Consider the following 25,207-nt stretch of genomic DNA (forward strand, 5'->3'; position numbering starts at 1 on the left):
TTTTTGGGCATGTTTTAGCGGTCATTTGAAATGCGGAATACCATCCACTTTAAAACCGACTCTTTGCTATGTTACATAATTATTTATTTATTATATAATGATATTATAATATATTTCTTATTGACGGCCATCTTGAATTTTGAAAATTGATCAATGTTCTGTATGTAGCCACTGCCAAGAAAGCCCAAATCAAAATGGCTTTTATACCCCCCAAGCATTAAATTCTTTTAAAAATTTCAGGGAATAACATTCTAAGTATTTGACTAGGGGACCCAGGGAAGTAGCAAACAGATTCTTGGGGGGGGGTTATTGAATTGTCAGATAAAGTGATTCCAAGAGTTTAGGATCATGACTAACAAAATATTATAATTAACATAAATATAAAAAGGGGATATGGTTTTAATAAAAATAAATACGCAAAAAACAAACTGATTCTGCAGCTTTTATCATCTTCTGCCTTATGTTTTGACGGCCATTTTGGTTTTTTTGCTGAGTGGTACGCGATTAAGCGTATTCACTAGTACTGTTGTGCTCTCCTGATAGGATACACGTTCAAAAAAGTTGTCAATAAAGTTTATCCGGCGACTTCTGGTCGTTTTTCTATTTTTCCTCATAAATTGACGGCCATATTGAAAAATGCTCAAGGTCTCGGAAATAGCAACCAAGCTAATTTTGCTTCTCCTGGCCTGAAGAATGCATTTCAGCAAAAAAAGTTTACAGGAAAGAACATTGCAGGGTTCGACTATTGGGCCTATGGGACTGGCGACTCGACTATTAAAAGAGTTCCGCTGTCATATCGCCATATCATATTTTTTCCAGAGAGATCTAGTTCCAGTATCTTAAAGATTTATGGAATATTTTGGGGACGTGGTCTTCATGGACACAAACCTCGATTTAAAGGTCCTTTCACTTGCGACAGCAAGGTAAATGGAAATCTACTTTGGGTACGTGGTCTTTACAGTATCTGTGGCATAAAAAAGTGACAATAATTGTCGAAGCCAAGATATTTTCATATCTTAAGCATGGTTAAGGCCTAGGCCCTATAGATGGTTTCTGGAAAGCGCAAAGGGGGAATTTATTAAAAGCAAGCAATAAGGGTCAAATAACGTGCTTCGAGACAGGTATCGGAAAGGCGTGATTTTCATTGAAAGCGACACTTTAGACCTTGACCACTGCCAATCGCAAGAAGATTCAAATATAAATTGACACCGAGGTTTCTCGACTCAGTTATGTTTCTTGTGTTGCAGTGTACGAGGATCTCTTACTACATCGACTAGACCTAGATACCTATAGTTGCTCATGTATATAGGCCCCTAGTGTTACTGAAATTATAAATTCATTGAAAACGTTTTAAAATTGTTTAATTCAAAGTCGTTTTACGTGGCGGTCGACAATACTGTGATGTAAAATTTCCCACAGATGGGTGACAGGTAGCCTATAGAGCGATCTCTCTAGGCGGCCTCGTTTTGGGCTCGCGCCATATTGGTAGACCGGAAAATGGCGTCGAGCACGATTAACATGAGGAGAGTTAGGGTGAAAGATACGAAGACAAACGCCGTTTCAAATCAGGAAAACAACTTTCACAGTTATAAGTTAAGTCTACCTGCACCAGAAAGGAAGAGGTATGAGGACAAGTTGGGCATTATAGACGGTAAAGACCCATATGAAACTACCACATGGTCAACAGACGCTCAAGAATTTGAACTGAATTTTGTTTGCTTTTTTTTACTAGTCCAAGTATTACTCAGATTGTAAAATTGTGGTTTTGCACAGATTAGATAGCTTTATACTTGGTGGTACTTATGCATAGACGTGTCTTGACTCAAGAATGGGAACTTTCATTATATGTGAAATCATATTCTGTACCATGGAAATGTGATTATACTTACCAGTGTGATTTTTTTTTTCTGTGCTTAGTGTCATTTTGCTTAAATGTGAGGAATTGGTCAAAATGTGAACTTGTATGTGCAATTGCATTTAGTACTTACACTTTTTTTTTTTTTTTTTTTTTTTGTATTTCCAGTTCATGGATGTGATATTGTGCATAAATGTGTTAATGCTCAGGAATTTAAACTGAATTTTTATATGTGTATATTTTTAATTAGTCATAGTAGTACCTAGAATGATGTTGTGATTTTGTACAAACTTTATATCGGAATTTTGCATTTTCCTGTCCTTTTACATTTGTAAGAAAGGTATTTGCTTTAGTTCGTTAAGTTGTAATTTTGGTGCTGGGACTGCTACATTTTTTTTATTACTGCTTGCCATAGTGTCAGACTCGAGCCCTTCCTGTAGATTTTATGATTGATTTGCCATGTTACTTGTCTTATATACAGCTGAACTGTTTAATTTTAAGTTTTATGAAGTTATATGTAAAATTTAATGAGAAATGGGTATATACCAACATCTCCACTGATGCTCAAGGGAATAATAAAATTTAATTTGCCATTTCTGTAATAAGTGCAGTATGTACAATCCCATTATGTATTTATGTTCTGCAATACCCAGGTGTCTGCAAAAAGAAATATTAAAATGATGATGGTAATAAATGAATGAATGAATAGAAATATGTTGTTCACAAATTTTATTTGATCTCATGACACATACCCAAGTTTAAACATTTGAGTAGCGGATGCAAATACATCCAATGATTTTCACATAATTCTAAAGTGCTGCAAAATGACTTTCGATTGTATATCAATTTGAGATTACAAAAATGAATAACACTATATATGCTTTCTTAAAATTAACAATATTTTAAGTTCCTTACAATTTCTTTTAATCAAATGGTACAACAGAATCACATAGATTTGTTAGTGCACAGCAGACTACAACTATTTTGTCAATTGTAAGAACAGCATCATTCTTTGTTGCTGAAAAATAATCAATAGGTAACCTTGATTGTAATATAGTATACTTCTGACGAACAACTCCTATGACACGTTCAACATGAATTCTACTATTTGCTATTCTCCTTGTTTGCTCAACATCGTGTGCTCCTAACTGTGGTTTGCCCTTGGTAAAGGCGGGAATGTACAATTTTGCACACATGCTACCCACACTATCCTGTATATCAAACCCCCGATCTGCTAAGACTACATCACCAGGCAAAAGTTTATTGAGTAAACCACAAGTTTCTGTTATGTGCTTATCACTAGCCCTGCCTCCATAGCCATCTGATATAAAGCTGACAACACCCTGCGGAGTGATACCTATCAAAAACTTTGCTGTATTGCTGTGTTTATAAGCAGACCAGGTCTCATTTCTGGCTTTAAGATTGGATGGACATTCCATTGGAATTTCAAAGCAATCTACAATAACAGCAACTTTAGTGTCAAAATGTTCACGAAAACTCATGGGCATTGTTTTTTGAAGTTGCTCTCTTTCTGGCCAATAAATGAGAGGCAGTGAACAAGCATACAAAACACTCAAGACATTCTGAAATATTCTAGAACCTGTTGAATCAGATATGCCAAATCTTACAGCCAAGTCTTTGTTGCCCAGATTTAATCTCAACTTCATGAGCACCAAGATCAACTGCTGAAATTTGTTTAGTATACTTTTGCATTGAATAATAATATCTGGTTCAACGTAATCAAATAAACACTTGAGAATATGGTAATTTTGCAGCCCAGTGTAATATCTAACCAACACATCATCATTTTCAAAAAAAGCCATGTCGAATGTACATTTCTCATTAATTTGTTTCAGTTCTTCGTTTTCTTTTCGTAGTCTATATATTTCAGCATCTTTGGCATCATATAACTTCATGTCATCATCTGTTTGACAAGCTGTTCCCGTCTCAGCTGGCAAGGGGTCTTCATGAAGGTCTTCTTGCGGGTCTTCTTGTGGGTCTTCTGGTGTGTCAAGTTCAGGGGCACTTTGCAATGACAGTAATGTTTCGGCTGCATCTTGCCTCTTCCGCTTCACAGATCTCTGGACTGACCGAGTGTATCTGTCAGAGGCAGACCCAGATAGCATGCTGTCACTTGGAGAAGTTCTACCCATGTTAACGGTTGGACCCAGTCAGGATTCAGATGGTCATACAAGCAGCTGGTTTATCTAGAAGACAAAAATATCTATGGGAAAAAAGATAATACACATGTCATATACTGAACCCATGAAAGAATATTTGTGTACTGAAAACGTGAAATGATTTTTGTTTTCTGATTTTTTTACTGGTAATTACAAGCAATAATCAATTTTCACCATGATTATTTCCAATTAAGGCTATTAATCAATGCAAAATTGATCTGCATGCGGAAATAAAAAGCAAAAATGGCGTACTATGCACTTGTCAATTATACTTGAAACAGCAAGTACATATCACACAAAATACTTAAAAGAAACGATCAAATATAAACATAACTACATTGCTTCACATATAACTTACCCATAAAGTGATCCGAACAAACACGAATGTGTTTGTAGCTTGATTCCTTGATATCTGCTCTCCCAATATTCGCAAGCCATTTTACACGTCTCGCAAGTGAGAGTTCTTTTGTCCTGTCCCCTTGATTGGCAATGACTTTTGGCAGCCTATAGTATGACCTGTTGTTTTCCTTGTTAGCACCATGTTTGTTTGAACAGCCATATACGGCACACATCGTCGGCATTTTAAAGCAAATAGTGAAAATCGACCGGTGCTACCGCTATGTTGCTTCCGACTACCAATATGGCGACGCTAGGACACGCGGGAAAAATGATGACGTCATAATTAGTTCGCTCTATAGATTCGTCCATGTTAACAAAATTTAAATGCCCCACTCTGACCCATATCTATCATCAGTTTCTCCAATTGTTTTCTTCAATGTTAAGTCACCGGTGCTTCTTATATCCGCCAAATGATCGTGCATACACGCCTCCCGTTCTTGGGACGTCATTGAAACCTTGGATGGGTCTTATCTTGTACAGGTGAAGTCCCATCCGGCCATTTTGAATCTAAGGTAAACAGTTACAGCAGTTCTCCGAGAAATATAAAAGAAAAGCGGGCCAATATGAATGTAGAAGATGACTTTGAAGAATACATGGGAAAACAAGGTCTCTCTCTCTCTCTCTCTCTCTCTCTCTCTCTCTCTCTCTCTCTCTCTCTCTCTCTCTCTCTCTCTCTCTCTCTCTCTCTCTCATAAAATTAGATGGCCGAAGATATGTGAAAAGACAAAACTGAGAAAGATCAGTCTTTAGGCCTCAAAATATTTGACTCTGATACTAGTATACCGTTTATACATGCCCCATTGTATTTAATATAGTTTAACAAATGGATTTTTAATTGGCTCTGTGCAGTACATGTAAAGATCAATTTATAAATTGATTGCCCCTGTTGAAGGAGTATAAGCAGAAAGCTTGGACGTTTTTTTTTATTTCTTTATTTTTAAAATTAGTCTATCAATAAAAATGTATTTGATATGTCCATAGTACTAGTAAACATGAATGATATAATTATGCAACACAAGAAAATGACTTGATTGCTGCGATCACACTAATTGCACAGTGACCAGTTTAACTTGATGTCTCTGAAGAAGTTAATGGAATAATTGGAATGAAATTCAATGTTTTCTCTTCCCACAGAGCCTGAGCCTGAGGTGCGACCACAGCGACTGTCACTGCACATGATTGTCAGGAGACACCTGCCGCCTGAAGCTGCTGACTGGCCACAGGACCTCATGTAAGCACAGTGGTACACAGTGCACTTGGAAATAGTCAGCATCTGAGTGCATTGTTGAAAACACTGAAGCTTTCTGGTATATTAATGAATAGAGCAGCACATTGTAATGTACTAGGGTACTAGTAAAAAAATTATTAAAAGCACTTGATGAATGGAACTGATAAGAATGAGACTTCAGACAAATTATGCATTTTGCCTTTCAGTGTGGAGTCACTAAACAAAATCACCCATCTGAGGTTAGACAGAGAGAATATTGGAGACATTGATGGTCTAGAACTTCTGGGGAAGTCTGTCACCAACGTCTATCTGCAGCAGGTAGGATTATAACAATATTTACATGAAGCAAACTTTATTTGGAAGAAAGTAAAAAAGACAGTGGATTCCATTTCTTTCATGTTTGCTTTTTGAGGAAAAAAATCCCTCCTTTTTGTTGAATTAATTTTGCAGTAGAAAATACTTAGACAACAGTAGCTCCTAGCAAGTTATTTGAATGGGGTGACATTTTCTATAGTTAAACATACACTTTATCATTTCTAGATTAAATTTTTTTCATTTGCAAAGATTTGCTATTGTAGTTGAAAGTAGCCTAACGATTGATCATTCTGGCAAAAGGAACACAAAGAACTCACTCTGTACTTGTAGAGCTATGTTAATTACTGAAAACTTTTCCATAATTTACATTCCATCCTTAACCTGCTCACTATGAGAAGCTAATGACTTTTTTAATTCATACCATGTTGCCACTGACTTTTCTTAAGGTGAGCTGTGTTTTTCTTTCAATATAATTTTGATTCATAATGATTTTTGTTTTCAGAACAAAATCAAGAGAATTGAGAACCTTGATTGTCTCCATTCTCTGCGTTTCCTCACTTTAGCTGGAAATAAGATCAGGACAATAGAAAATCTGATGTGTTTGCCAAAGCTGGCATTTCTTGATCTGTCTGAAAACTTGATAGAGACCCTGGATGTAGGTACGTCACCCCCTAACTATTGTAACATAGTCTGGCTGTGGCTGGGACTATCTGTAAACAGAGTACATATTGCATGTACTTGTTACAGAGAAATATCTTAAGAAAGATGCACCTAGATATAAGTGAAAACAGTTCAGTCCATTTGAAATTTAGTTGTGAGCTAGGAACTCGGAAATATTTCATGGTCCTAGTTTTAAGACAGGGAGCATAATTTATGAATTTATGGTAATGTTATGATGTACAAAGGAAAACTCTATTATCAAGCACATTTACAATGCATTTGAATAACTTGCTTAAAATCTTTGACAAAGGAATTATTTTATCACTTCTAGAGGAATTACCGCAGTCCTTGATAATCCTGTCCCTAAAAGAGAACCAATGTACCTCAGAAGATGGCTACAGGTATGTGTACTGCTGTCACTGGTAATAGACAACTTGAGAAATTACAGAGTACTGTTTCTGGAAGTCAGTACAACCACATCACATTAATATAATATTTAATTGATAAGTTATTTGCTTCTTTCCTTTTTTGAAGGATTTAGATATTTTTTTACACGTGTGAGACTACTATTATAATAAAAAGTTATGCTGACTTTTGAAACCATGCCTGTCTGTATTACAACACCAGGCCTCGGTTGATAAAAGAACTGCCCAAACTGCGCCAGCTGGATGGAGTGGAGGTCAGGACATCTGAGAAGAGGGCTGTGGGTTATGTTATATCCAGTGATGAGGAGGAAGAGGAAGAGGAGGAAGAAGAAGAAAACAATGTTGATGCTGCTGCTGATGTTGAACACACCATAGAGCAAATCAAAGGTTATTTTATGTGAACATTATGAAATAGAGAAGCTGCTTCAGTTTTTTTGCCGATAGGTTTGGTTTGTGATTTTATGTGGGGAAAAAATTATACTTTTTGCCCTTAAAGGCTTGAAATATGTAGGTATTTATTGAGTGCAAAAAAAAATTATCTCTGATGTGGCTGTTTACTAAGTCAAACTGTTTTTATAAAGTCATTATGCCAAAGGGATAATTAAAAGGCTCATATGCCTTAAGAAAGAAATGTTATGTTGATATAAATAGGTATTTCATCTTATTCCAGGTGTCTTCAAAACACTCACCTCAGATATGTTGTTAAGATCACAGCAGCGTCTTGAAGACACACTTAAAGAACACAAACTTCATAATGTAGAACTTGAAGCAATCCGCTGCCAGTCTGCAATACCAGAGTTGGCTAGCTCAAGGGCATCTAACATGTCTGATAGCAGAATTCCAAGTGCACTATCCACAGGCTCAAGGTCATCAACAGGAGTATCTGGGTCAAGGTCACCATTAGCTCACCCAGTGTCACCAACTAGTCGCTCTGGATCAAGATTGGGATCACAAGGAAGCCCTCTCCCACCAATTCCAACTCAGAGCGAGAGGTAGTAGACCTTACATCTATCGCGTTACCGCAGTGCACCATTTACCCAGTAAATCACATGCTCACAAACACAGCATGTCTGCAAGCAGAGGAAGGTCTACTGTTTTTGCCCTGTTTAAGGCAGTAAACAAGACCACACTCCATGTCGCAGAACTTGGTTGAACAGTGTGCCAAGTATAATGCACCTGACTGTTCTCTTGTCTGCGTTCTTAAGATTTTTTTCATAAGTGGAGTGCAAAAATTCAGAGGCAGCTCTCGAGAAATATTGAGTACATTTTTTGTAGTTGTTTTATGCCAGAGCTAAGATGCAGGTTTTTCATCTTAATGGAATTTTAATTTTATAAGTGTTTTTGTCTCAGTTAAAACATTATGGCAAGTATTATTTCTGTGTTTGCAAGCGAAAATTAACATTTGACAATCGGTTAATTAATATCCAATTTGATGAAAAAAAAATAGAATGAAAAAATGTAAGAATACATGCATACTTGTAATTACCAACTGTTCTCTTTATTAACAACTGAAACACAGCACTGTAACACTGTCGAGGCTAATAACAAGTACTACAACGTTGAAATTTACAGCCATTTTTCGTTTTTGAACAGCCTTTTTAGCTTTTTTAAATAACTTGAAAACTCCCCTGAAGCAGAGTAAGCACCTGTGACCAGCTGGCCATCAGAATGTATGGCCTTGTTATGTACATGACTGTCACAGTATATACATGGCAATATTACAGTTGATGTTTGTGTATAATTGACTTGAAACATTGACAGCACAAATGTTTCACTCAAACTAAGATTTCAGAGCAGCCGAAGTTTTCATGCTAACTTAAACAGTTATTTCCGTTTTAATGATTGTGGAAATACAACTTATTTTTACAAATAATGATGGTTGGAAAAGAAGAAACAAACAAACTTTCTGATATACAGACTTTATGATTCTTTTGATGACATATAAAAGTTAATAAATTACACTGCTTAAGAATTATCTCTACACCAAAAGCAGTCAATTTTCACTGTTTAGACTATTATGACGGCTTTCACATTGCATTTGCAACCTGTAATTTAGAGAGAAATATACCCAGTTGTATGACAGGTATTGTTATTAAATAGAATGTTTGTACTGCACATTAAATTATTTATTGAATAGTTCGCACATGTGGGGAGAGATCAACAGAGAATGGGCCTATTTTGTTCATTTACCAGTCAATCACTGGTGATTAAATTGCTTTAATTATTTACTGAGTGGTCTAGATTGAAGCATCCAGAGTATACACATCCCTTGACTATATTTCAAGATCATTTACAAGGAAACTGTTGCAGCTAATGACAAATCACTGAAAAGAATACTGTTGTAAGACAGCAAATCAGTGAAAAAAAAGAATTCAACTGACCAATAATCATGTCAGTCATCATGCATAAGATCTTTCAATTGGAATATTCCCTGCCAACTGGGTTCACTGTTTATGAATTTACAGCAATTTTCCATATTTATGTTCTGCAGTTTACATTTTCCAGTCTGTCTTTAAAGAAAAATGATCCACATTCCAGTTCAGGTGATGTAATTACTAAGAGAAGTTAGTATCAATCTAGTTCCATCTCTGCTGTGCTAGCTTCTGAAGGTGGCTGCTGCTCATTCTGTTCTCCACTTTTCTGTCCATCTCCCTCCCCAGCAGCCGTCTGCTCGCCAGCTGCAGCGTCTGCTGTCTTTTCATCTTTCTTGTCATCTTTTGGGGGCTCTTCTTTAGGCTTTGGCTTGGGTTTATTTAATATTGGGAAACACAGTCTATGCAGTGCCTGAAAAGAGGAAAATGCTTTTATGTAATACATGTGCATTCAGCAATTGACCAAACAGACATATCTTTGATGAGAGGGGATTTGAATTTAACAAAGAAGCTTCCCAACATAACCTGCACATCAAGTATAATCCGAGATTATTAAAAATTTCAATCATTACTAATAATAAAAAAAAAAAAAAATCTATTTATGTTGTAATATTACTAAAAATGTTATTCTGATGCTACATACCTCTTTTTCAGAGTTTATCTGAGATGCTAATACCGCTGGATCTTTGTGTTTAGGTAGCTGTGAGCTGAGATTGAACTGTTTGTCAAACCAATCCTGTTTTTCCTTGAGGCATTTCTCCACTTTCTTCATCTCAGAGGCCTCAATATGCTCATACTTCTCATCCTAAAACAGAATCAGTCAACATTTGATCTTTTAATTTCCTTTAACTCTTGATTATGAGCAAGTTTAGGAAGTTGCTGGATTTTTTATGAACAGTCAAAAAATGGTAAAAAAACTGGGGGACTCCTCTTTCAAATATCTAGGTTTTCATCACTACAATAATCAAAATACATCTTCAATTCCAGACACTGTTAAAATTTAGCCTCAAAATATATTTTTTCTTCTTTTTGTTCATTTTTTAATCATTATTTTTTCAATAACATGATTGCTGTTGAATCAATAAAGAGAGATGAACATATAAATGAGCAGTAATTACCTTGGCATTGTATTGATCCAAAGCCTTGCGGATTAACTGCAGCGCTCCACCAAGCTGTTCAAATGCCTGAGGCCTTTCATTAAACTCACGGAATCTCTTCCCTGGAGGGTCACCAAGTTTCTGCAGATACGTCAGAAAATAATCCCCAGTTACACAACAATTTACTCAACCAAATTAATCAAGGAAGAAACAGCTGAAACTCAGCACTTACAGTACTCAGTTTAGTATAGTCGAATCAATTTTCATGTAATACAATTTTTTAAGAAATGAATTTCTCATAAAAAATCCGATTCTTTATGCTACTATAATCAATTTGCATATAATAATTTTTTTATAAAAATAAGTTTCTCATAAAAAATTTGATTCTTTGTACTTGCAAGGATAATGATCACAGAAACTTCACAGAATCAAACTACATCTCTTTTTCCCTTCTTATGTGACCCAATAATCCAAGTCATTTAATACCTTTAATTCAGCTAGTTTATCTATGTACACGGATTTCTTGCAGTCTTCCCCATCTTCATACAGCCAATCCTCTGTCTCCGTCAAAATCTTAGAGAACTGTTCACGGTCCTGAAACATGGATAGATATCATGACAAAACTGCACTGCCAACCACAATTTTCTCTAGGATATTAGCTCACACTTCTTTATGTTTTAAATCATTTTGAAAATTTGTCTTTGAAATGTACTTCATTTGTCTAGTTAAAATGCACAACATTATACATCAATAAAAAATTATTGAATTACTTGAAGCTACGACTGCATAAGATCATAAGATACAGTAAGTTTTCTTCTCTTTCAAGAGTATTCAACCTTTATACAAAGATATCACTTTCTGGAATAAAATTGGTCTTTAAAAAATTAGATTCAGAACAAAACAGAAAATGAAATACACTAAATGAATTTATCAGACCAGTACCATAGAGTTGCACCTAAAATCACAACCACACCCTCAAACTTTATGTATAAAACAAAAAAACACACTAATGCACGACAGATTATATATTATCAAAAGTACCAAGACTTTCCACAATGCATTACCTTCTCCGTGAGGAATTCTTCCAGTGGGCCAGAAATCTTATCCCTCATTTCATAGACATATTCCTCTACAGAGTTTTTGGCATCAGCACGTTCTTTCTCAAGTTTGTCACTCATGATCATTTTAGCCTAGAAAAATAATAATGTTTACTATCATGCTTTAATATTCTGTTTTTCTAATATTCAAAGCAAATGGTCCTTAACCAGTTAATGATTCATTTAAAAAATCAGCATTCTTTCATAATAACTAAAATTGACAAGATGAATTCATAGTAACTAAAATTCAATCTTGTATTTTCATACAAACCATATTTAAAACATAAAAACCAATTTCAAATTAATAGATTTCAATTCATCCTGTTGTAGTTTCATCCAATTAAAGAATGGAAGTTAGATCAGAGACTGAACAAACAGGAACAGTGACAATTAGTTCAGTTCCCCGAGGAAGTCTATGAGATAGGGAAAAACATCAAAGCTTAGGCTTCGTTCACATGGAAAGTCCATTTTCTAAAAATCTATTTTCTATTCGCGGCATCTCATGATCACGGTCTGTGCCCTGAATATCCCGCAGCGTAATTACTGGCAGCGCGAGCCAGTTACTTATACAAAGCTGTAATTAATTCCCTGCTGTGCTCGCATTCTATAAAATCTCATCCTCCGTTGCCGCATCGCTTGCCATCGGATCATGACGGTTGCACTCGTATCTGTCGTGTGTATAGCTTCTTCATCTTCTTCGTCTTGTTGTTGCACAAAATCGACAAACACCTTTTTCAAAGCAACCGCGACCACCACTAACTTCCTACTGCGCAAGCGTCAAGGTATCAGAATCTCCTCCGAGCATAGCTGAGAATTAATTACAGTTTTGGAAGTAACTGGCTCGCGCTGCCAGTAATTACGCCGCGGGATATTCAGGCCGCAGACCGTGATCACAAGATATACCGCGAATAGAAAATAGATTTTTAGAAAATAGACTTTCCATGTGAACGAAGCCTTATACTATCTGTATGAGAGTGTCCAGCAAGTAATTTTACTTCCACTCATGTATTGAATGAAATCTATTTAAAGGTTATTCAAAGTATAAAACTACTACTGCATCACTGGTTCTTATGACATGACTTCAAACCATGTTTGTTTTCAGTTTTCAATTCAATAACAAAACACCATGTACCCTACCTCCTCTTCTATCATCAAATTCAGAGTATTTTTATCCAATCCCGGCACATTAGAGTCAACTGACAGGTCTATCGTTTTAACTTTCACTTTGTTCTTCTTTGCTTCTTTTTTATCATCTTTCTTCTCATCCTTCTCTTCTTTCTTCTCTTCATCCTGCAATAGGAATTATTTACTGTTTATTCCATCTTTCTTTTATATTATGACCTAGATTCAAATATGCAATTAGACCCTAATAAAATTTGTCCTTTTTTCTGAAAGCTATAATAATTTTAAAACAGCAAGCATTACTTCATCAAAGCTCTTGCCTAAGTAATTCCACTGAAATAAATTTAAAAACATGATAGCCTTTGAAAGGTGATATGGCAATCATCACCAATACCTGCAGAATGTACAAAATAGACTTTTTACCTCTTTAACTTGACCTTCACTAGGTTGATCCGTTTGCATTGGAGTCTGAAACAAAAACGTACAATTAACTTTTTGTTACACTGGGTGCGGAATATCAATTATGACAGCAAACATGAGCTACATTTGAAACTAGTGTACTTTTCAAATATCTTAACGTACACTTTGCTGAAATTTACTGTGTCCAGTATTCCTACCTCTTCAGCATTTTCTGTTGGTTTTGCCTCTCCACCTGCAGGACTAGATTCTCCTTCTTTAGGGCCATTTTGCACTGTCTCTACCTTTTCATCAACCTCCATGGGCTCTTCCTACATCATTTCAACAAACATACTTAGTTATCTACAGTTTATCTAGGAATTTCAAATTAAGTATAAAACATTTTTTGGCAAAAATCATAAGTCTATCAAAAATGTTCAATTGTTTTGTTCATTTTGTTTTTGAAGTATTTATTCAACGATGGAATCAGCAAAAACATTCAACACTTGATCATGAGATATTTTACAGAAAAAGGACTTTCATGTTGAAAACATTTTATTACACTATGCTAAACCCTACTATACAACAAAGAGCATGTCGTAAAAAAATATCTACAACTGAAAAGACTTCTGTTCATTTCTCATAAATCACATCACATTTTATATTAATAACATAAAGCATGGACTGTATTATACCATATACAATAAGCCATCTCGTGACAATTCCTCACCTGTGATGTATTTTCTATTTTCTCTGTGGTTGTGGCACTGGTAATCTTGAAGATGCCATGAATATCCACTCTGACCTTCACCTTGACCTTGGCACTTTCTCCATTTGGCTGAGGTTTGACGTCTTTGATGGTAAAACTACCTATCAGTGAAACAGACTTTGAAGATTAATCGAGTCAACAGACTACTCCTGCATTTAAGTTAAAAGATCACATCTAGTGGTAAAACTGTGGTATCTAGTCCATTTTACCCCTAAAGGGATGGATATCTTATCTTATAAATATGGTTTCCACAGAAACTATTCCAATTAGTAAGACAATTCCTACACAGCATGTAGTACTTTTTTCCCCTAAATATGATCTTAGCTAAATTCACATGGTGCAATAAATTAAATAATCAAACAATAAATTAAAAAAAAAGTCTGCAGTCAAGCCCGTACCTAAGGTATCTGTGGGGTAAGGCAGGGCGGTGCTGGCCCCATACTGAGCCTCTAGTGTGAACGCATCTCGTCTGTAAAATGTCAGCATTTTGGTGAAGGGGATGGCGTGAAACATTGGAAAGACTTCCATCTCATTGACCTCACTGGAATAAAAAAGCATTACAACATCCATTTAACAAGGACTGGTCTATTTTTTCTGGACTTTTCTGAATACTTGCAAACAAATATGTAACTATCATAAAGCAATTTAATTCTGAGGACTCTCTGTTTCCAGTGCCAATGTCAGGCTTGCATCACTACAGCCAGTCTGACATACTTTAAGAAGTCCCTGAATAAAACTTTGCAAGGTTCCTTTTCACCAGAAACCCACATTCAAAATTATTTTAAAAAAATCTTTCAAATTATTCAAACCGGCCTGTTAAAACATTACACCTCTTTGTTTCAGTAACTAACAATAATAATAATACAGAAAAGTTAGTTCAAGCTCACCTCTCATCTTCCATTACACCCTGCCAGACTAATTTGATTGGATAAGGCTGGGCGTCTGTCACTGAGAAGTCGCGTACACGGAAGGTAGGGCTTAGTATAGCGCACTGCAGGGCGCACCCACGCGACACTGCCTCGTCTGCATTCAGCGTTGTGCTGGCTTCAAGACCATACACTTTCTTCACAGTCTCTTTCACTATTGGCACGCGGGATGACCCGCCTATGATCTCTACTGAATATAAATCACTGGTTTTCAGCCCTGGAAAATATAAGAGGCAAAGTTAAATGATCTCCATCATTTTTTTAAAGTGACACAATTCTAATGTTATGTGCAAAGCATAAGATGGGACAAAAAAGAGAAAAGTACAAAATGGCATCTTTTGCTTGCTTCAAGTCTCAAACTTTAAAATCAAACTTGAAAATCTTTTCTTTTTTTACCTTCACTTTATTTTTTGATGAAAAAGCAGGAACTAAATGAGTAAATGAATATATTAGTTTGATTACTACCTGATAACTGTAGCGCCTGTCTCATCACTGTCTCAATTCTTGCTACTAGTGGGGCTGCTAACTCTTCAAGTTTAGCTCTGAATTAAAACAAAAAAAGAATATAAATGCTGGACCTTTGGAACATTTCCTGTTTCACTTTTCAAGAAAGCAGACAAATAAGTGGACAACTTGAATTATGTCCTTAAACTTTATCCTGTGGTCAATTTTTCATATTAACCACATTTTGGCCTTTTTTTTAACCATTCTCAAGGCATAAAGTTATATATAAACAACAAACTACTTCTTATTTTTTTTCTTTAACAGAAGACATGTTAAACTACCTGCTAAAAGTCAGCAAAGCATCAAAAATAACAGGCACCCACACTGCTAATATCAATACATGACTAGCATTTGGAAAAAGTTTTCTGTGCTAGTATTAGCCTAGAACAAAGTTGCCATTTCAGTAGTTTACCGTTTCATTCTCCCGCTGACATCTTTATCATCCATGATACACTCTATGTTCATTGGCAGCTCCTCCGTGTTACTGCTCATCAACTTCTTCAGTCTCTCACAGGCAGTCTTCAGGCGAACCATGGCCCGCACGTTACTCTTCACATCTATCTTGTACTTTTCCTTGAACTCTGCAGCAAAGTGATCCACAAGAAGTCTGTCCAGGTCCCTGCCACCTAAGAAAGCATCGCAAGCTGTTGCTAATACCTGGAAAAAGGTGACCACATAAAAAAATAAATGAAGTTGAACAAAGATCATATGATGAACGGGTATTGTCTATAATTGAATGCTTCACTATGTTGAACTCATGTATGAACAGTTTTATTGCAACTGAATTTTATGAAACGTCATTTTATTCTTCAAACAATAACTTACCAATAACAATTAGAAATGAAGAGCAAAAAATGTCTTTTTGCAGAATAATAAAAAAAAATGTTTCATCACAAAAAAACTGCACATACCATACAAAAATGCAGATTAAAACCATTCAAGGACCTAGCTTTTTCTTGTGAAAACAAACATTACTCCTCAAATCTTCATCAAAGACGAATTTTGTGTTACCCATTTACAAACAACCAAAAAAACATTAGGAATGCTAGCACTGGGCCAGCTGGGGTGAGTGCATCACAGCAAGCATACCTTTAGTTTTCCTTTGTTGAAAGCACAGACAGAGATCTGTAGGGAGGAATAACCCATGTCGATTATGACGACATTCCGTGGCTTGGCCTCTTCCTCTGGCAAATCCTGTTTGTAGATGCCATACGCCAGGGCAGCTAGAACAAAGTACGAACTCACTGAATACAATAATCTTTTACATGGTTGGAGTTTAAAAGAATATCCACACAGAGATACAACATCAAAGGTTGAGGAAAAAGTTGTAAGCAATAACACTGTGTGTGACAATAAAAATATATATACTCTTTAAATGTTAAATTCATTGATTTGTGGAAACTTTCAGCCATTATTATTAATAATACATTGATTATCTTATAAAAACTGTGTAAAGTGGTTGAGAGACAAGAATGCCACAGTAGACAGACATCCATGCTAAGAGCCACATAACATGAATATAGCATATGAAATATCCACCCTGGTGTATAGTGTATCAGCAGCAGTGGGTTGAAATATGCATTCTCTGGGAAAATCAGTCTCAGAATTTGTGTACACATAAAAGCCATTCTTAAGATTCATTCTGATTCAATGAAGAAATTGGAAATAGTTTAAACATTACAATAAACATGCTTATGTGCATGCGTTCACATACACGTGCATGCACACAAACATGCAAGACAAACCTGCAGTAGTGTCATTCATAATCCTCAGGCAGTTTAGGTCAGCCATCTTGGCCACATCAATCATAGCTCTCCTCTCGGCATCAGTGTAGAAACTTGGCACCTATAAATAAGAACAATTATTAATCAAGCAGAAATTTAATTATTATTAAATAATCATTATTTGCAAATGAAAGTTGGACAGTACATTTGTAATACTAAAAGTGGAAATTCTAAGACAGATATAATTTGGTATATAAAACAGTCAAAATGCAGAATAAAAATCCTTAAAACGGGCATAGTACTGAAAACTTTCACCCAATGCATGTTAAATTGGAGAGAATAGATACCATTTCTACCGCGTGGAAGTGACACTCATGCTACAACCACATCCTGCTATATTCAGTCGTGTTCACATTGACATTAGGTCAACCTTCTCTGCAGTCTTGTTATTATTCTAGGTTTAAAATAAAGAACCTGTCTGCGAAGACTGCAGAACTTTCAAACCTTTATAAAGCATGGTAGACAAGTGGCAAGACAGCATCTGCTGTATACGAAGATTAGAATGTGTGCATGAACCTGTGTGTGCGTGCATGCCTGATCACAAAGCACTCACCGAAATAACACAGTCCACTACTTTGGTACCCATTCCGTGCTCTGCTGTCTGTTTAAGCTTGGTCAGCATCATACCACCCAACTGCTCTGCTGTGAAAACATGCTGCTCTCCTAAGTAACGTGCCTGAAAAAAAAACATCATTCAAGTCCTTATTTGGCTCAATGAAATTCATTAAAATGTTTGTCTAACTTAAGGTCCAAAAATAAACACTTTTAGTAACAAAGACATTAAATTTGCAGATATGGCTATCAATTTTACAAAATTAATTTGAAATAAAATAGGTTTTAACATTCGCATACATATCAATGGTCTACAACTATTCCATCTGTTGAATGAAATATCAGCTAGATTTCAATGTCCCAGAGAGGCATATATCTTATATGATCATCTGTCACATTATCACATGCCATTTACAGAAAATACATCTTCATCAGCTTGAACTATGCAACTTGACCCCAACTAGCATTAAGACTAGGTCTGACATCAATGTTTGTGGCAAACCACTGCAAGTTTCTGACTAGTTTGATATTATCTTGTATACCTTCCCCTCATTGTAAATGATGTGTCAAACATACATGCGCAATTTTCATCTTTATCAAATTTCAGCAATTAAAAAGGAACTTATGTTTGACGTAGGTTTTTATTCACCCTTCCACTGCCTTATTTGCAGTGTTCTTTAAAAGCCTGCTAAAGCTAAAGCTAATGACTAAGGGAGGTTGTCCTTCAGTGACATGCAGATGACAGTAACATACATCACTATCTTCCTGTCTGTGCCAGGTTAAGTGTAAGTGTTAAACCTTATTGCGTATATCTGGTGCCAGCTATCTATTTTAAGGATCAGACAGAGCTTTGTAGGCATGGAGTGACATAGTCTGGGTTCATACACCATACTAGAATAGTGGATATTTCTGAGATCATGTTGTCCGACTCAAGTCTGAACTTTGAGGACAACACATCAGCAAAATAATAAGTAAGATCCACAGCATTAAGGGAATTTCCAGTGTTCCAAAGGAAGGTGTGATCATCAGAAAGCCAAATTTTGCAATTTTTAAAAAATAATTTTTTCCAAGCAGTCATAACACTAAGATACTAACCAAACACCTTTTTCAACAACAGACACACCTGTGCTCATCTTTATTATAATCCATTGCTTAAGGTCACCCTAGGCATGAATTGAACTGGTTAATCTAGTTAGTCACGCCTTTCTCAATTCTACCAAGACCCGAGGTTGGATCTTGACTACAAATGAGCACGTCATTGTCCCCAGTTATAGTTTGGCAACTTACCTTAATGCCCACAGACCCATTTACACCTTCCACTATTTCATTTGGATAGTGTTTTATTTCTCTCTGCACCATCGGATCTTTGAACTTCCTGCCAATAAGGCGTTTGAATTCTGATACTGTGTTCTTCACATTTGTTGCTTCCTGATTCTTGGCACCTACTCCTAGAAATCTCTGTTTCTCACCAAGGGCAACGACAGATCTGAAATTTTGAATAATATATTTGGTATTCATCAGAAATTCATTTATTTTTAATAATGAGACAATGTATTTCAATTTAGTTATTTTTGCAGCTCTGTGATGAAAGGGCCAAGATGCTAAGCCTGGTATCAGACATGAGCCTAGGTTTCAAAAAAAGCCTCTGAACATTTATTAACACCTAACCTTGATGAATCTCAGGAACCATCATCTCTGGAATCAAGTTTAAAAATGCAGAATTCCGCTTTTCCGCATAAAAAGCTCACATCTGAGGTATGATATTCATCAGATGCTTGCAGCATAGTTCTAATCAGAGAGAGCATATCTGCACCCCTTAACCCTCTGAAAGAATGCAACACTACAGTGCATGTGCACCATAATTACAAATGGCCATTATCCAGGTCAAAACGGTCAAAATACTGCAAACTGTGATATCCTTAAATTGTAAGCTCTGAAAACTGATGCACACTTTAAGTCAAGTAATTGCTCTGCAAGAAACTGTCTTACAATGTAGGAGGTCAAGTAGTCTAAAAGTGGATAATAGAGAGCTTTCGCAACTGCACGTTTAGGCGACCGACTACATTTAGCTATCCGTAACCGTAAAGTGACCAACGTTTATTTTTTCGTGATTTCGCAGAAAGACCCGGTTAGCCTTTACGGATAGTCGAATTGTATAGTAGGCTGATACATGTTTCCCGTGCTGTAAGCAGAGACGTTAAATGAGGTCATACGCCATTGGACAGGTTAGGTAATTTTTGCTGCACGCGGGTGATGAACGAATAGGCATGATAAACATTACAGGGGTAAACACACTTTAGACCACGGTGCAAGTGAAGAACAAAAGACTCGGACGTGGTGTAACTCGCATAACCGCACGTCTCGAATGAATGCGTTATAACCTGTTTATGGACCGTGGTCAAAATAAGATAGACCCCTCGTCAGCGGGGGTTATGTGACATCCACTCGTGCTACGCACTCGTGTATGCCACATTACCCTCGCTGACTCGGGGTCTATCTATTACCTAAACTACACACGCCTCAGCATGGACCTCCTGCAAATGGCAGTTCAAGGCGATGATGAGGATTTGATATACGCTCTCCTTCGCGATAGACCTCAGAAAATGCTGATAACCTATGACCCTGAATGGCCAAGTTTTAATTTCGGTACCCTTACTAACGATCAGTGTTTGAACGCCTTTCGCTTTGAAAAGGAAGATGTATATCGCTTGGTAACGTTATTAGGACTTCCTGACATGATAACTGTAAGTAACAGATGCAGGTGCAGCGGACTTGTTGCCTAATGTATGGTTTTAAAGATATTTTCGCACCCAAATCGTGTGATTTGGAAAGATTTTTTGGTCGACCTGCATCGACCTTATCCGTGATCATCAATCACACTGTTGGTCTACTCTATGACAGTCATCATCATCGTTTGGATACACTGGATAATCCGTGGTTGGGTCCTGCACAACTTCAAATTTATGCTGATAAAAAACATGAGAAGGGTGCATAGGTTTTGTGGATGGCACGGTTCGTCCTATAAGCAGGCCAACACGCAATCAACGTGTATGTTACAATGGACACAAGCGCATCCACGCATTGAAATTTCAATCAGTAGTGATACCTAGCGGGTTGATTGCGCATCTTTATGGTCCTCTAGAAGGGCGAAGGCATTATTGTGCACTGCTTCGTTTGAGTGGACTGATGGAACAAATGGAAGCTAGAGAGCTTACTGATAGGAATGGTCTACCATACGCAATTTATGGAGATCCGGCTTACCCCATTAGAAGGTATCTGTTGAGTCCCTTCAGAGGAGCAAATTTGAGTGCCGAAGAAGAAGAATTCAATAGGAGAATGTCATCTGTCCGGGAATGCGTCGAGTGGGAGTTCGGAAACTTATTGCGAAACTTTGCCTTCCTGGGCTTTCGAAAGAATTTAAAAGTTCTGTTGTCTCCTGTAGCTAAGTACTACTTGGTAGGTGGTCTTCTGGTTAACTGCCATACCTGTGTGTATGGCAATCAGACCAGTCGGTACTTTCAGCTAGATCCTCCCACCCTGGAGAACTATTTAGCATGAACTGTACACGGGTAAATTGTGCGTATGAAAAATTAAAGAGTAAAATCTAAAATTCATACAGCAAGCAAACTTTATTGAAATGAAATCTTGAAGAAAAACAAAGATTTAACAAAGATCCATCCCATGTGTATGTTGTAGGCAGCAAGAACCTAGTATGTCAATTCAGTTTTTCTTTTTAACCAAAGACATATATATAACCATCTCCATCATGTGTTTGTCTTTTCCAATTTTATTTTCTCGCTCTTTGTTTTCTAATTCAAAGCGTTCTTTCTCGAAGGCCAACTTGTCTTTCAGGTAACTGACGAAATCTGCTGATGAATCAGTTCGGCGCTTCTTAGTTGGCGGCATGTTGTCGCAATTTTAAGCTAAAAAACAGTGTCACCAATTGATGCAGCGTCAGTTTTGTTACTAATATAATTAATATTAATCAATATTTCTCATCCCAAAATTTCAGAGTACAGATTCATTCAAATACACAAAACAGGACGCCGTGTGACTTTCGAAACAAGGCTTCATAAAAATTTGCATTAAAAGTCAGGGGATATGTCTCCTGTCAACTATGGAGAAAATCGAGCTACTAGTAGTGTCTTACTAAACGGCCTTTACCTGACGGATATCCTGCTTGTTACACGTCAAGTGCAGACGGCTAGTCTATAGACCACTTATAAAGGCATGTGTACTCGTAAAAACTGCTCACAAGATGATGACCTAACAGTCTTATAATACAATCCGTCACGCGTGCGGAAGGCCAGTTCTGACTACCTTGTGGTCAGTGGGAAATGCCTTTTTTACGGGTATAACCTATATTTCAATAGTAACAAAAACATACACACAAATAACAGAGACAAAATGTTTCACATATATTGCAAAATTAAAATGTCCAATACGATTTTAGTAGAGAAACGGTCAACTTTGAAAGGCTTCATTTCATGAAATTATGCTGATTTGTCAAACCGTTTTTCATTGACGGGTAGCAATCTAGCTGCGGATAATGTTCTCTCTAACCGTATGTGTACACGTCACTAGACAGCAAATTATGATGACCTAAACGTAGTCGTTCGCCTAAACGTGCAGGTGCGAAAGCTCTCTAATAAAGATACCCGATCCACGAACTAAAGTGGGCAAGGTGCAGAAATACACCATTCCATACAATACTATTTCATCTCCTAGAAATTAAATTAACGTCCTATAGTATAGTTCATAACCTTGGCATGGTTCACTTCTCAAGCTATGAACTCATTTACAAACTATGTGTGTGTGCGTGTTGTATGTTCCTCCTCCTAGGAACATGTAGTAATCTGGAAGCCACACCTGTCTTCACCTCCACAGCACACCTACACGATGTCTGGAGAGCTATCAACTAGTTTTATGACCAGCAGTAGATCCTATTTACCCTGGATTCCAGAATCTTTTTTATCTACCACTGCTGCAAGTATGCAGTATCCATGCTTTATTTGACGGGCTGTAAATGTTGTTTTTGTGTGAAAGTGACATTTTATCGTTTCAGACAAACATCCCCTTTTATCAACGTTCTAGATGGTCCTAAAAGAGCAACTCAAAATGTTGGATTATCATTTCATCATTTTCTTCATTCTTTGCCCTTATAATATACTACGCTTATGAATAGTTTAGAATTACAGTCTACGTTTTCAAAACATCTCTACACACACACACACACACACACACACACACACACACACACACACACAGAGTAACCCACTGATGACATATTACCAGAAATGAACGGATTTGACACTGGCTGTCGCTATTTGCATACGATAAATGGATATTCCAGGTTTAACCACCTTTTCAGCAGAACTTCTATAATGATGAATGCATGTCACAGTCGACAGGCAGACAATGTAAAATCCTTGCACACATTTGCTGTTAATAGATTTTTAGTGCATTCTAAGTACACTCCCCTATGACATTAGCTATGGAAGATGGCAAAAACTCTGACATAACAAAAGAAAATAAAATATAACTAAAATCAAACGAAAATCAACAGAAAACAATAATTTCAACATTTTCTACATTCTGGCAATGGCTCAACCAAGAGCATGCTTTCTGCTGGGTTTCACATTATACTGATATATATAGAAAACTAGGAAATTTACCTTTAGAAAGCATGCTCAAGGATATATTACCTAATAATTAACCTTCCTCAAGCAAGGACTTTAACAGACCAGCATATAGTTTTGGCATAACACAAAAGGCATCAACATTCTTGTTAACCAACTAAGAAATATCCTGTATACATAAAGTTGTTCAAATAACTTCCTCTGTCACTTTGTTTTAACCAGCTTAATGGCCACATGCAATCTTTGAATATTAATTTTGCACACTGACAAGTATTATCTTGAAGAAAGGGAATCCATTCAATAAGCAGTTATTTGAAAACTTAAACATGCCTTTCAGATCTAAAATGGATAAAAAAATTTGAAGACATTAAATTAAAATGCTTGTATATGACCCTTTAACAATGTAGCTCCGTTTTTCAAGCAACAAAGGAAATTCCAGGAGTAAGAAGACCGAGTACTGCTCTTCTTGCTTATTACCTTGATACTGTACCAGGCCTCATAAACGGATTACGCATTGGCTTACTCGTGGGTTTTGTGGTTAATATGGGTGTTAGTGCTACAAGATCTGCAGGTAGTGTTAGTAAATGCCTAATCTGTTTATAAGACCAGTGTACACTACCTGTTCATGCACCTGTTTTGGTGTGTTTAGAATATCACTCCTTGGTATATCATAAAGCGGTTATTCACCACCAGAATAAAAGAACAGTTTCGAGTACAAATAATGACCTGGTACCAAATCTATACACGTGTCCTGCCAAGAAAAATGTATGTGTATGTGGGAGTAACATTTGAAAATCATTCTTATGTCATCTCTGTTTTTTTTTTTTTTTTTTTTTTTTAAATTTTACTATAGTAAGTGACTTGGATATTTTAGATTCCTTTAAATCTATTTTATGTAAGTATAGAAATAAAACTTTGCTGAACAGATCAACATGCTGCTTTTCAGTCTTGATAATCACCAGATGTAGTTACTTTGGCACATATGCCCATTTTGGCATGACAAAAGAATCACTTTCAAGGAGATAAAATAGGTGTGTAATCTGTTAAATGGTCACTTGACAGGAAATGAACAAGCTCATACTAGTATGCATTTCTACATTATTGAAATACTGCCAAATATTTTTCTATTATAACAACACTGTGTAATCACCCAGCAAAGTGAGATATGCCGTAGGCTACAATGAGGGGGTGTAGCCATCACACCTTATCAGTTCTCAACACATTCATATTTCACCCGAGAATCACAGTGGATTTCTTGTAACTAAAACATTCCACCATATTATACCAATATGAGGATAATTTGTCGTTTTAATCTTAAAAGAACAATACTACAGGATCAAGGTTAGACCCTCATTTTCCACACACTATATGCAGCCTGAAACTGAAAATGAAATACTTTCTAAACTAAAAATAGGCACACCACTCAGAAAATTGGGATATTACCTCTCTGGTAGCGCCTCAACACTAATTTTGAAATCGATTTGGAAAATCTATTGAACAAAGGGCAGGGCAGTCTGACAGATCGATATCATAAGTGAATACTTACGGTGTTCGCCTTTCACTGTAGTCATTAGCTATTGTTTCAATTCCACCTTGCCTTGCCACAGCAACATAACACGAGGATGTCCCAAAATCAAAGCCGACACAGGCCATTTTGTGACGAATAAAATGTTCCTTTGACACGCCAGTTAAACAGAAGCCTTTTGAATTTTCTTCCAACACAACCACCAGTTAAATTACCGGCTAAAGTGAATCTTTACACTAAAATTCTATTAATGAACTTTCAGGAATTTTCTGGATTACTGACACAATTTTGTCATGCCGGCTACGTTCGGGTATTTCCGTGATCTGTTCCGGAATTATCCGAATTACGTGTTGTTATTTGAT

The 25,207-nt window shown here is 36.5% G+C and overlaps 3 protein-coding genes across 3 annotated transcripts; 1 reads left to right on the plus strand and 2 right to left on the minus strand.

Annotated features, from left to right (window-relative positions):
• Positions 1–2,569: 2,569 nt before the first annotated feature.
• Positions 2,570–4,735, minus strand: LOC147763059 (uncharacterized). Its single transcript, XM_087007480.1, has 2 exons — positions 4,394–4,735; positions 2,570–4,062 (listed from the first exon to the last, which is right to left on the minus strand). The coding sequence occupies exon 2, from the start codon at positions 4,006–4,008 to the stop codon at positions 2,779–2,781; it is 1,230 nt and encodes a 409-aa protein (XP_086863606.1). The 5' UTR covers positions 4,009–4,062; positions 4,394–4,735; the 3' UTR covers positions 2,570–2,778.
• A 132-nt stretch (positions 4,736–4,867) lies between these two features.
• Positions 4,868–9,021, plus strand: LOC106151772 (uncharacterized). Its single transcript, XM_013525175.2, has 7 exons — positions 4,868–5,040; positions 5,569–5,665; positions 5,869–5,980; positions 6,480–6,636; positions 6,969–7,038; positions 7,265–7,449; positions 7,733–9,021. The coding sequence occupies exons 1-7, from the start codon at positions 4,998–5,000 to the stop codon at positions 8,056–8,058; spliced, it is 990 nt and encodes a 329-aa protein (XP_013380629.2). The 5' UTR covers positions 4,868–4,997; the 3' UTR covers positions 8,059–9,021.
• On the minus strand, positions 8,966–25,176 carry LOC106179492 (heat shock 70 kDa protein 4-like). The gene is made up of 18 exons (XM_013563136.2): positions 24,867–25,176; positions 18,969–19,167; positions 17,683–17,805; positions 17,091–17,190; positions 16,435–16,568; positions 15,758–16,002; positions 15,307–15,383; positions 14,803–15,058; positions 14,314–14,456; positions 13,877–14,016; positions 13,368–13,478; positions 13,174–13,218; positions 12,766–12,918; positions 11,596–11,721; positions 11,018–11,125; positions 10,553–10,672; positions 10,078–10,239; positions 8,966–9,846 (listed from the first exon to the last, which is right to left on the minus strand). The coding sequence occupies exons 1-18, from the start codon at positions 24,971–24,973 to the stop codon at positions 9,634–9,636; spliced, it is 2,562 nt and encodes an 853-aa protein (XP_013418590.2). The 5' UTR covers positions 24,974–25,176; the 3' UTR covers positions 8,966–9,633.
• Between the last annotated feature and the right edge of the window lie 31 nt (positions 25,177–25,207).

The sequence above is a fragment of the Lingula anatina genome, chromosome 3 (genome assembly GCF_051362555.1).
Source record: "Lingula anatina isolate TDL-2025a chromosome 3, LinAna3.0, whole genome shotgun sequence".
NCBI classification, from domain to species: domain Eukaryota; kingdom Metazoa; phylum Brachiopoda; class Lingulata; order Lingulida; family Lingulidae; genus Lingula; species Lingula anatina.